At 48.9% G+C, this 12076-nt stretch overlaps 1 protein-coding gene across 3 annotated transcripts in view; it reads left to right on the top strand.

Moving 5' to 3' along the window:
• The first annotated feature begins 1983 nt into the window (after positions 1-1983).
• LOC103637972 (ABC transporter C family member 13) overlaps positions 1984-12076 on the top strand; it is a 38635-nt gene continuing 28542 nt past the window's right edge. The window contains exons 1-5 of one of the 3 annotated variants that reach the window (XM_008660967.3): positions 1984-2265; positions 2407-2453; positions 2583-2667; positions 4161-4325; positions 4426-4557. In XM_008660967.3, the coding sequence (XP_008659189.1) occupies positions 2236-2265; positions 2407-2453; positions 2583-2667; positions 4161-4325; positions 4426-4557 (459 nt within the window). In that variant the 5' untranslated portion in view covers positions 1984-2235. The remainder of the gene's footprint in view (positions 2266-2406; positions 2454-2582; positions 2668-4160; positions 4326-4425; positions 4558-12076) is intronic. The other 2 variants (XR_004852552.1, XM_008660968.4) reach the window with 2 other exon arrangements.

Raw genomic sequence — 12076 nt, 5'->3', positions numbered from 1 at the left:
ACGAAGGCTCCCAACAGTTCACGTATTATACATTGAATATTCCATGATATCTTTTCATCTAGTCACCAGGTTGTCGGTACCCATAAGATATTTCATGATATGTTTTAATTTTTCTTTATACTTATTTACTTTGACTATTCCATTCATTCATTTTTATTTTATATGCTACGTAACTTTTGTATTATTCTATATGATATCTCACGAAATATTTTTAGTTCTGAACACGGTTAAATATTTTCTTCTTAATTCTTAGCTCCTGTGTGCAATAGTAAGAGCAATACGTTTGCTCCTTTCATATATCTCCTAGTACTCTGATCATCTCCGAGTCCCCCCACCCCGCCAAGTCTTTTTAGAATCAAGTTCTTTTGGAAAACATAAAATGTATCTCCAACAACTTCTCTAAAGTAATCATAGTTTTTTATAATCATTAAAACTCCCTCATTTATAGCTACAAAACAGAGATTTTTTTCTCCCATGAAACATAGTTTGCCGCCACCCGTTATCCCGCAACTATTGTCGCACGACCCTCTATTAGACCTCTATCGTCGATCAGGCCTCCGTTGTCGCTCGACCTCGCTGTTGGTCTTCCCTCACCGGCCACGCCTGCCCATGTTTCACCAGTGACCTCTGATGGCAGCACAGGTTTGGTGGTTGGGCAAACGCCAAAACGCTAAAGAAAAAAAATACACCTATAAAATATATCAACGTGGGCTTAAGGCTGATCAGGTATAGTTTAAAATATTTTGATTCATATTTAAGGGAACTGTTGGAGAAATGATTAAAAACTATCCCAATATATTTTGAGATGACCCTTAAGATCTTGTTTGATTGCATCTGAATTGGAGGGGATTGATGAAGGTTAAATTTTTTTATTCAAATTTGATTAGAAAGAGATTTAATCACCTTCAATCCTTTTAATCCACCTCTAATTAAATAAGCTCTAGATTGATTTTAGAAGTCAATTTGCGAGAACTTTTGGAGATGCTCTACTATTTATTTCTCTTTTGGCCCTGTTTGTGATAGCTTCAGCTTAAAAAAATTTAGTAGAATTGTTAGAGCAGGTCATTAGATGCTATAAAAAACTATATAACCGAAGGTGTAAGACTTTAAAAGATATTTAAATAAGTCATTTTATTTATTATTTAGAATAAAAATATTTTTAAAACTATTTAAATTGATATTATAAACTATTGCTTTACATGGAGCTAGGAACTGGAGCATCCCAAAGACCTCGAACGTATCTCGAGGACTCGCGGAACTACTGGAGCACAGAGCAGTTTGGAAGCGAACATCGCAACCAGCAGAGCGGGCCGGCCCATCGGGGAGGAGGAGACCAGCAAAATCCGCTAGTCGGCGAGGTGCATGGTCCGACCGGTCAGACCTTAAGCGGCCCCTTGTTGGACGAGTTGGTGGTCTGTTTGTTGTGGGGATGTCGTGTGTTCTCGCAGTCGGCCCAATATATCATTGTGTTCAGTTATTCGGCCTGGTGAGTGGTGACGGCTTGGGAGCTCGGCCGTCGTACAGCGCAGACTCCGCGGAGGGATCGCCTATCGTTTTCTGATCTCCCCGCTCCTCCTATGTGCGAGCCACGTGACTGAACAGAAATGACAAAGGATCCCAAAGGCCGAAGACCAAAGCCCAAAAGCAAAAAGCCGAGCCCACTCGCGCAAAGTGGAGATCCGCATGCGCGACGCGCGCTACTTTCAGAGCTGAGACGAAGCAGGGGACCCTCAAGTTAAACCATCACTGACAGTGGGTCCGTCGTTGCACTTGGACCCTCATGCCGTCTCAGCGGCGCTGCGCTCACGCCGTCGTTCGGCACTCCGGCGGTTCTGCCCCTCTCCACTCGATCGCTGGCCGCGCGCAGCGCGCTACGGGCTACGGTGCTAGTGCGATCGCCGGTTATGCCGAAAGCGGCGCTGCTCTTTGTTACTGCATGTGCTAATCACCTTTAGGATGTGATAACGGAAAAAGCGAAGCCACACTTTGGTGACCTTTCTGTACGAGAAGTCGAGAACAAACGAACGGTGGATCACACGCGTGGCACCACTCCACGACTGCCGACGGGACGGGGACGGGGACGGCGCGACGTACGCACTACTCTCCACCGGTCTCCACTCCGCTCGCCACCCGCCCGCCTGCCTCGGAATCGAGGCCGGCCGGTGCTCGTGATTCCAGTCCTCCGTCGGGCGCGGCGGCGTCAGCGTTCCTCCGCCGTGTGCCGCCTCCCTCTCCATGGATTTCGTCTGCCCCGGCGACCCCGCGGTGCGATTCCTAAACCCCGCCAAAACCCTACTTGTTTTTATTTTTACCCCGGGCGCCGGACGTACGCTGGGGTTTTTGAATTACCGATCGCGACGTGGTCCTAACCCGTGACTGTTTTGGGGCGGCGATCTCTCGGTGCAGGTATGGGACGTCGACGGGAGGCGTTTCGGGCCGTGCTTCGCGGATTTATATCCTTGCCTTTTGATTTTGATCTCGAGTGGGTTGCAGTTGCAGTTCTGTGGTTTGTTGTCCTCGAGTGTGGTTTGCCGTTGGTGTTGTTCTGAGGTCTCTCCTTAACACTTTTGTCGTGGTTGCACGGTGCTGGGATTCGCTGGGAATGCGATCGCCGCGGTTGCTGCACTTGGGCTCTTCCTCGCCAAGAGGAACACAAACAGAGCTCAGGTACTTGATTTTGCTCTGCATCATCTACTACTTCTCCGTTTAATAAAGTAATCGATCATTTTTGCGATCATTTCGAGGAGCATTTCGCTGTCAACATTCAGGCTATGTTGACTATTTGGAATTCGTAGGAAAGTTAGTTGCTAACCATCGTCTCTTCCAGATTCTGCTTTTGCATGACATATTGGCATTCAAAAACTGTAAGGGATTAGACAGCCGAGATACTCCTATCCTAAAATAGTTGTTGTTCTTGTTTTCGAGAAATCAATTCTTTTTAACTTTAGTCAAATATATTTTATAGTATATAACCAGTATTATTAGATAGGCCATTGAATCTATCTGTATAATAAATTTATTTAGAGATGTAAATGCATGTTGATAATATTTTCTATAAATCTAGTTAAATTTGAGAAATTCTAACCAATGTAAATATTATAGCGGCAACTATTTTGGAATAGCTTTTCTTGTTCCTATTTGCATTTTACTTGTTTCTATCTGCATATTTTGACCTGATGTGACACATTAATGACGGAGATAGTTGCCTCCTGCTGTAGTACTAATTGTATGGGACTACTGTTCAGACGTACTTTATGTAAGTGCGTTGTGCTCATAGAGGGGGTAAAAATAAGGGTGCCAAGTGCCATCTACTATACTTACTGCTGCTCAGTTTGAATTCTGATTATTCATTGTTATGTTTACATTCTATGCCTACAAAGCAATACCTTGCTGTCCGTTGTCAATGTATTAGGCCTTATATCGCATTATATATTTCACATGTTTGTTTACGGTAGACCATTTGGAGTATTCAAGTAAAGCTTGCATGTTGCATTACCGATTTCGTCATAAGGCTATCCCTAGTAGGTGCCATATGCGAATATGCATTTTGAGCGGTCACGGTACATATGCGAGCACGCAAATGAGAGGACGCTTCGAATAGACCGGGCATGTAGACGCTCAAATAAACCCACGGAGGAGAGAGAAACCATAGATTTGGTGTATGTGGAGGGTGAGCGCACATTTTCCGCGTCCTCATCTGCGCTCTGCTGGAAGGGGCTATTGTGGCTCGCGAGCACACAAAATGCACATACGCACCCGTTTAGGGGCTCTACTGGAGATAGCTATGTAATTGTAGAATTAGCACCTTCAGTTACTCATGAATAAGTCGATAATTGAAACTGGATCAAGATTTCAGAAATTTGGTGGTCATACTAATACTAGGAGGATTCAAGCAGCTGGCAGCATAATATACCATCCAGATCCAGTACTACATAATAATATTATATGTTCTTGCATTAAAGCACTTAATGAAACAAGAAAACTTGACACAAGGCAAACCGTAAAAACAACAAATTACATTTTAACACCATATAGAAGCAATGCCCAAGGAGAGTGGCTCTGTTTACATTTAATGCCTGTTACCTGACAATTATCTTATTTAATTTATGTTCTTCATTATTTGTACCTTGTTATGTATAATAATAGTTCTACTGTTGTAGAACGTCACAAGAAGTTTATCGGAGAAGTTGCTTGCATTCGGTGTGCCTGGTTTTGCAGCCTGCCTTTCTTTGCTTGGATTGACTATGCTAGCTAAGAAGAAATTTGAAGGGAAGGATGTTAAAAATTATGAACTATTCTTCACATGCTCCCAGTTTATTGCATGGGTAAGAACTCTGTTATCATAATGATCTTGTTTCTCTTTCGAGTCATATAAATGTTTGAACAAATGTGCTTATGGTTGGTGCTAAACATTCCTTTTGATAGATGTCTCTAAGTCTTGTCCGTGTCAGTGGGGCTTGGTTTGAAATCCTCTATAACCCAATAATGTGCTTCTTCTGGATATTGAAGGTTATTCTAGAGATACCTCATTTGCAATACAAGCTTATCTTACTGAAGGTATCCCATTATTTTACAAAACGATTTCCTTTATCTTCAACATGTTAATAAAGCTGTGGAAGGCTTCTACATTTCTTCTGTTTTATTATGTCTGAAATAACTGTTAGAACTGTATTAGGGTTTATGGGGTCTCCCTTGTATATTTACCGTTTCACCCCTCTGTCTGTAATGGGTCAGGCCCAACTCAGTCTATTAATATAGAGGCCCACCCTAGTGTAGAATTAGGGTTTCCAATATGTATAGAGCCAGTTTTTTTTCTGCTCTCCTCCCCAGCCGCCGCCCCTTCCCCTCCGCCGTCGCCTGCTGCTGACCGACGCCCGCTCTGCTGCCTGCGCGTGCGCCGCTCTGCGCGCGCGCCTGGCTGTTGCCTAGCCCCTGCTCGTCGTCTTCCTCGGGTGCTCGACTATCGCGACCCGCTTGTTCTCCTGGAGGAGCGCGCCCGGCGGATCTCCGTTCAGCCGTCCCCTGCTCGTCTTCCTCGGGTCGGGCGCTCGTCATCCACTCTTCCCCTGCCCTCCATCGGATCACCGTCCGACCACCCCGCCGCAGCGGCCCTGGGCACGACCTACGCCGCGGGACTGGGCGCCACCCCTGCCGTGTCGGGTGCGGGCGCCGCGGGGCTAGGCATGGCTGCCGCCGCCGGACACCACGTCGCCGCCGGGGCTCCCACCGCGGCCAGCGCGCGTGCTGCCGACCTCGCTGCTGCGCACAGGACAGCCGCAGCCACCTCCGCCGGGCACCACAACGCCGCCGGGGCTCCCACCGCGGCCACCGCGCGTGCTGCCGACTTTGGCCCCTCCGGGTTTGGCCTCCAGGGCTACCCGACGTGCGCTGGCGTCCTTACCTGTCTACCCTCGCCGACACGTCTCACCGGACACCTGCCCCCTGGGTTCCCCACCACTCGGCCGCTCGTCGCCGACGCCACCTGGGCTTCTCCGCATCCCTCCACCGACTCCACGCTGCCATCTACCATCGCCGCCATCCAGGCTGCCCTAGCTGCCTCGCAGGAGCGCGAGCGCACCACGTCCCGTGCTCTGGACCAGGAGCACGCCCTGGCTGCCACACTGACCGCCCAGATGGCCACTGTGCAGCGTCTCATCCTCAACCCTCCTCCGGTCGACCCGGGAACACCACCGCCCACCCCAGATGCTACCCACACCTCTGGACTCGAGGCTGACCACATCGCCGCTCTCCATGCCCAGGCGGCCGGACTACAGAACATCTGGTCCCTCGTGTCCGTCGTTTTTGGACCCGGCGTCCTCCCACTACCCTCGTTGTAGGGGGCAGGTCCTTCTCACCTTGCGGTGCTACGCCCTCGACGACCACGTCCTCGACGACGTCGCCACCCCGCCGTCTCGGGCCTGGTCCCTGATGGACTCCGTGGTCCTCTCCTGACTCCACGGAACCATCACCGTCGAGCTCCAGGACATCATCTGCGACCAGGCGGACACGGACCGTCAGGCGTGGCTCGCCCTCGAAGACCAGTTCCTCGGGAACCAAGACGCTCGCGCCCTGCACCTCGACGCCCAGTTCCACCTATTCTCTCAGGGGGACCTCTCCGTGGACGAGTACTGCCGCCAGATGAAGGGCATGGCGGACTCTCTCCGCGACCTCGGCGAGCCTATCGCCGATCGGACCTTGGTGTTGAACCTTCTGCGTGGTCTCAGCCCCCGCTATGGCCACCTAAAGGCTCTCATCAAGAGGACCGTTCCCTTTCCCACATTCCATCACATCAAGAACGAGCTGCTCCTCGAGGAGCTCACCATGGTGTATGAGGCCCCTGCTCCGGCTCCGGCGCTCTACAGCGCTCCTCCCGTTGGTCAGGCACCTTCAAGGGGCCAGGCCCCTCGCCCTCCGTCGACCGGGGCCCCTACTCGCCCCACACCTGCTGTCCCTGTGGCCCCTCGTCAGGCGTCCGCCTCCGACGACAGTCGTCGTTCCCGCAAGGGCGGCCATGGGGGTGGCGGCTCCTCTCGTGGTGGTCCCCCCGGTCGGGGTGGTGGCCAGGCGTGGTCGTCACTTTATAACCCCTGGACCGGGACCATCGCCATGTGCCCGGGCCAGGCCCCACGTGCCTCTCGTCCCCCGGCGCCGGCCCTCCTGACTGTGCCACCCTACGACGTGCCTCCCATGCCTCCCTACGGCGTGCCTACATCGCATCCGGCTCCGCCCCACCTCCTCCCCGGGGACCCCTACGACGACTTGGTCCCCGCTATCTGGAGGCTAGGAAAACACCTCCCTCGCCGCCGCTTTCAACACCATGGCGATGACCCCTCCTTCCTGAGAGCACCTAGAGGGGGGGTGAATAGGTGATCCTGTAAAAACTTAAACTTATAGCCACAAAACTTGATTAGGCGTTAGCACAGTTTATGCCAAGTGGCTAGAGAGGAGTCAAAACACAATAAGCACAAGAATCCAATCACAGAGATGACACAGTGGTTATCCCGTGGTTCGGCCAAGTACAAAACTTGCCTACTCCACGTTGTGGCGTCCCAACGGACGAGAGTTGCACTCAACTCCTCTCAAGTGATCCAATGATCAACTTGAATACCACGGTGTTCTTGCTTTTCTTTTCTCAATCCCGTTTGCGAGGAATCTCCACAACTTGGAGCCTCTCGCCCTTACAAAAGATGTTCACAGAGAATCACAGAGCAAGGGAGGGATTAGCAACTCACACACGACACAAAGATCACAGCGAATACGCACACACGAGACCCAGACTTGAGCTCAAAAGACTAGCACACTAGAACGGAGCTCAAATCACTAGAATGTCGAACAAGTGCGCGAGATTGATGTGTGAGTGATCAAGAGTGCTCAAGGAATGCTTGGTGTTCTCCTCCATGCGCCTAGGGGCCCCTTTTATAGCCCCAAGGCAGCTAGGAGTCGTTGAGAACAATTCTGGAAGGCCATCCTTGCCTTCTGTCGTCGGGCGCACCGGACAGTCCGGTGCACACCGGACACTGTCCGGTGCCCGATTTCTTTCCTTAACAGGTGCAGCCGACCGTTGCCGACCACTGCAGATCTGGCGCACCGGACAGTCCGGTGCACACCGGACAGTCCGGTGCTTCCTTCCGACCGTTGGCTCGGCCACGTGTCGTGCGGCGATCGTGCGGCCGACCGTTGGCCCGGCCGACCGTTGGCTCACCGGACAGTCCGGTGCACACCGGACAGTCCGGTGAATTTTAGCCGAAGTCGCCGGAGAAAAACCCGAGAGCGGCTGGTTTGCTCCGCGCTGGTCTGGCGCACCGGACACTGTCCGGTGCACACCGGACAGTCCGGTGCCCCAGCCCGAAGCAGCCTTTGGCTGCACACAGCCACTCTCCACTTCTTTTCTTCTTCCTGTTTCTAACACTTAGACAAGAATATTAGTACACAAACCAATGTACTAAGGCTTAGAAACATACCTTAACTTGTGATTTGCACTTTGTTCATCCTTGGGCATATTTTCACATTTAAGCACTTGTGTTTGCACTCAATCACCAAAAGACTTAGAAATGGCCCAAAGGCTCATTTCCCTTTCAATCTCCCCCTTTTTGGTGATTTATGCCAACACAACATAAAGCAACTAGAACAAGTGCAAAATCACTTCAAATAAAAACTAACTTTGAGTTTTATTCAATTTTGGCATATATGGATCATCCTTTGCCACCACTTGGTTTGTTTTTGCAAATCAAACTCAAATCTCTATCTCTAAGTCAAACACACATGTTGAAGCATAAAGAGAGTCATTCCAAAGAAATTTGACCACGGATTTCAAAAACTCCCCCTTTTTCCCATAATCAACATTTCTCCCCACAAGAAGCCAACTTTTGACAAAAGAGACAATACAAGAGTTTTGACAAACCAAAAGCTCTATTATACTTTTTCAAAATTTCTCAAGTGGTAGCTGATCCATTTATTGCTTTGGCCTTTATTTTCTCCCCCTTTGGCATCAAGCACCAAAACGGGATCAATCTTGGCCCTTTTAACCCCATTGCCTCACCAAAGTCTTCAATTAAGAGCAAATGGCAATAAGATTTCATGAGATGAACTTGGAATTAGTTACCCTCTCATCGGAGTGCAGTGGAAGTCTTTCATGGTCCAAGTCCACCTTTTCCCTTTCAATCCTCCTTCGAGACTAAATTACCAAACTCAAGCACATGGTTAGTCTCAAAGGGTCAAGTTGTAACACATCTCCCCCTAAACATGTGCATTACTTTGCAACGGACTTGTGAGGTCCAGGGAGTGTTTGTACAACTTGAGCACCACAATAAGCAACAAAATGTAGAATGAACATGATCAAGGGCATAAACACATGTATGCTACAATTCAATCCAAGTTCCGCGAATCTAAGACATTTAGCTCACTACGCAGCCTGCAAAAGGTCTTCTCATCTAGAGGCTTGGTAAAGATATCGGCTAGCTGGTTCTCGGTGCTAACATGAAACACTTCGATATCTCCCTTTTGCTGGTGGTCTCTCAAAAAGTGATGCCGGATGTCTATGTGCTTTGTGCGGCTGTGTTCAACAGGATTTTCCGCCATGCGGATAGCACTCTCATTATCACATAGGAGTGGGACTTTGCTCAGATTGTAGCCAAAGTCCCTGAGGGTTTGCCTCATCCAAAGTAGTTGCGCGCAACACTGTCCTGCGGCAACATACTCGGCCTCAGCGGTGGAAAGGGCAACGGAGGTTTGTTTCTTAGAGTTCCATGACACCAGGGACCTTCCTAAGAATTGGCACGTCCCCGATGTGCTCTTCCTATCGACCTTACATCCAGCATAGTCGGAATCTGAGTATCCAACTAAGTCAAAGGTAGACCCCTTTGGATACCAGAGCCCGAAGCAAGGCGTAGCAACCAAATATCTAAGAATTCGCTTCACCGCCACTAAGTGACACTCCTTAGGATCGGATTGAAATCTAGCACACATGCATACGCTAAGCATAATGTCCGGTCTACTAGCACATAAATAAAGCAAAGAACCTATCATTGACCGGTATGCTTTTTGATCAACGGACTTACCTCCTTTGTTGAGGTCGGTGTGTCCGTCGGTTCCCATCGGCGTCTTTGCGGGCTTGGCGTCCTTCATCCCAAACCGCTTTAGTAGATCTTGCGTGTACTTCGTTTGGGAGATGAAGGTGCCGTCCTTGAGTTGCTTCACTTGGAACCCAAGGAAGTAGTTCAACTCGCCCATCATTGACATCTCGAATTTTTGCGTCATTACCCTGCTAAACTCTTCACAAGACTTTTGGTTAGTTGAACCAAATATTATGTCGTCGACATAAATTTGGCACACAAACAAATCACCATCACATGTCTTTGTAAAAAGAGTTGGATCGGCTTTCCCAACCTTGAAAGCATTAACAATTAAGAAATCTCTAAGGCATTCATACCATGCTCTTGGGGCTTGCTTAAGTCCATAGAGCGCCTTAGAGAGCTTACACACATGATCGGGGTACCGGTCATCCTCAAAGCCAGGGGGTTGCTCCACGTACACTTCCTCCTTGATTGGCCCGTTGAGGAAAGCGCTCTTCACATCCATTTGGAACAACCTGAAAGAATGGTGAGCGGCATATGCTAGCAAGATACGAATTGATTCTAGCCTAGCCACAGGAGCAAAAGTCTCCTCGAAATCCAAACCTGCGACTTGGGCATAACCTTTTGCCACAAGTCGAGCCTTGTTTCTCGTCACCACCCCGTGCTCGTCCTGTTTGTTGCGGAACACCCACTTGGTTCCCACAACATTTTGCTTCGGACGAGGCACCAGTGTCCAAACTTCATTGCGCTTGAAGTTGTTGAGCTCCTCCTGCATGGCCAATACCCAATCCGGATCTAGCAAGGCCTCCTCTACCCTGAAAGGCTCAATAGAAGAGACAAAGGAGTAATGCTCACAAAAATTAACTAATCGAGATCGAGTAGTTACTCCCTTGCTAATGTCACCCAGAATTTGATCGACGGGATGATCCCTTTGAATCATCGCTCGAACTTGGGTTGGAGGTGCCGGTTGCGCTTCTTCCTCCATCACTTGATCATCTTGTGCTCCCCCTTGATCAAGCGCCTCCACTTGAGGTACCTGTTCGTCATCTTCGGTTGGGGGATGCACCATAGTTGAGGAAGAAGGTTGATCTCGTTCATCTTGTTCCTGTGGCCGTACTTCTCCAATCGCCATGGTCCGTATAGCGGCCGTCGGAACATCTTCTTCATCTACATCATCACAATCAACAACTTGCTCTCTTGGAGAGCCATTAGTCTCATCAAATACAACGTCGCTAGAGACTTCAACCAAACCCGATGATTTGTTGAAGACTCTATACGCCTTTGTATTTGAGTCATATCCTAACAAAAACCCTTCTACAGCTTTGGGAGCAAACTTAGAATTTCTACCCTTCTTCACTAGAATGTAGCACTTGCTTCCAAATACACGAAAGTAAGATACATTGGGTTTGTTACCGGTTAGAAGCTCATACGAAGTCTTCTTGAGGAGGCGATGAAGATAGACCCTGTTGATGGCGTGGCAAGCCGTGTTCACGGCTTCCGTCCAAAAGCACTCGGGGGTCTTGAACTCTCCTAGCATCGTCCTCGCCATGTCGATGAGCGTCCTGTTCTTCCTCTCTACCACACCATTTTGCTGTGGTGTGTAGGGAGCGGAGAACTCGTGCTTGATCCCTTCCTCTTCAAGGAACTCCTCCACTTGAAGGTTCTTGAACTCGGACCCGTTGTCGCTTCTTATCTTTTTCACTTTGAGCTCAAACTCATTTTGAGCTCTCCTGAGGAAGCGTTTGAGAGTCCCTTGGGTTTCGGATTTTTCCTGCAAAAAGAACACCCAAGTGAAGCAGGAAAAGTCATCAACAATAACTAAACCATACTTACTTCCTCCTATGCTCAGATAGGCGACAGGTCCGAAGAGGTCCATATGCAGCAGCTCCAGGGGTCTTGAAGTGGTCATCACGTTCTTGCTGTGATGTGCTCCTCCCACTTGTTTACCTGCTTGACAAGCTGCACAAGGTCTATCTTTTTCGAAATGCACGTTAGTCAACCCTATCACGTGTTCTCCCTTTAGAAGCTTGTGAAGGTTCTTCATCCCCACATGTGCTAAGCGGCGATGCCACAGCCAGCCCATGCTAGTCTTAGCTATTAAGCATGCATCTAGACCGGCCTCTTCTTTTGCAAAATCAACTAAATAAAGTTTGCCATCTAATACACCCTTAAAAGCTAGTGAACCATCACTTCTTCTAAAGACAGACACATCTACATTTGTAAATAGACAGTTATACCCCATATGACATAATTGACTAACAGATAGCAAATTATATCCAAGACTCTCTACTAAAAATACATTAGAGATAGAATGCTCATTAGAAATCGCAATTTTACCTAACCCTTTTACCTTGCCTTGATTCCCATCACCGAATATAATTGAATCTTGGGAATCCTTATTCTTGACGTAGGAGGTGAACATCTTCTTCTCCCCCGTCATATGGTTTGTGCATCCGCTATCAATAATCCAGCTTGAACCCCCGGATGCATAAACCTGCAAGGAA

This window comes from Zea mays, chromosome 9 (assembly GCF_902167145.1).
Source record: "Zea mays cultivar B73 chromosome 9, Zm-B73-REFERENCE-NAM-5.0, whole genome shotgun sequence".
Lineage (NCBI taxonomy): Eukaryota > Viridiplantae > Streptophyta > Magnoliopsida > Poales > Poaceae > Zea > Zea mays.
The sequence above is the reverse complement of the archived record's forward strand: the minus strand, read 5'-3'. Positions and strand labels throughout refer to the sequence as shown.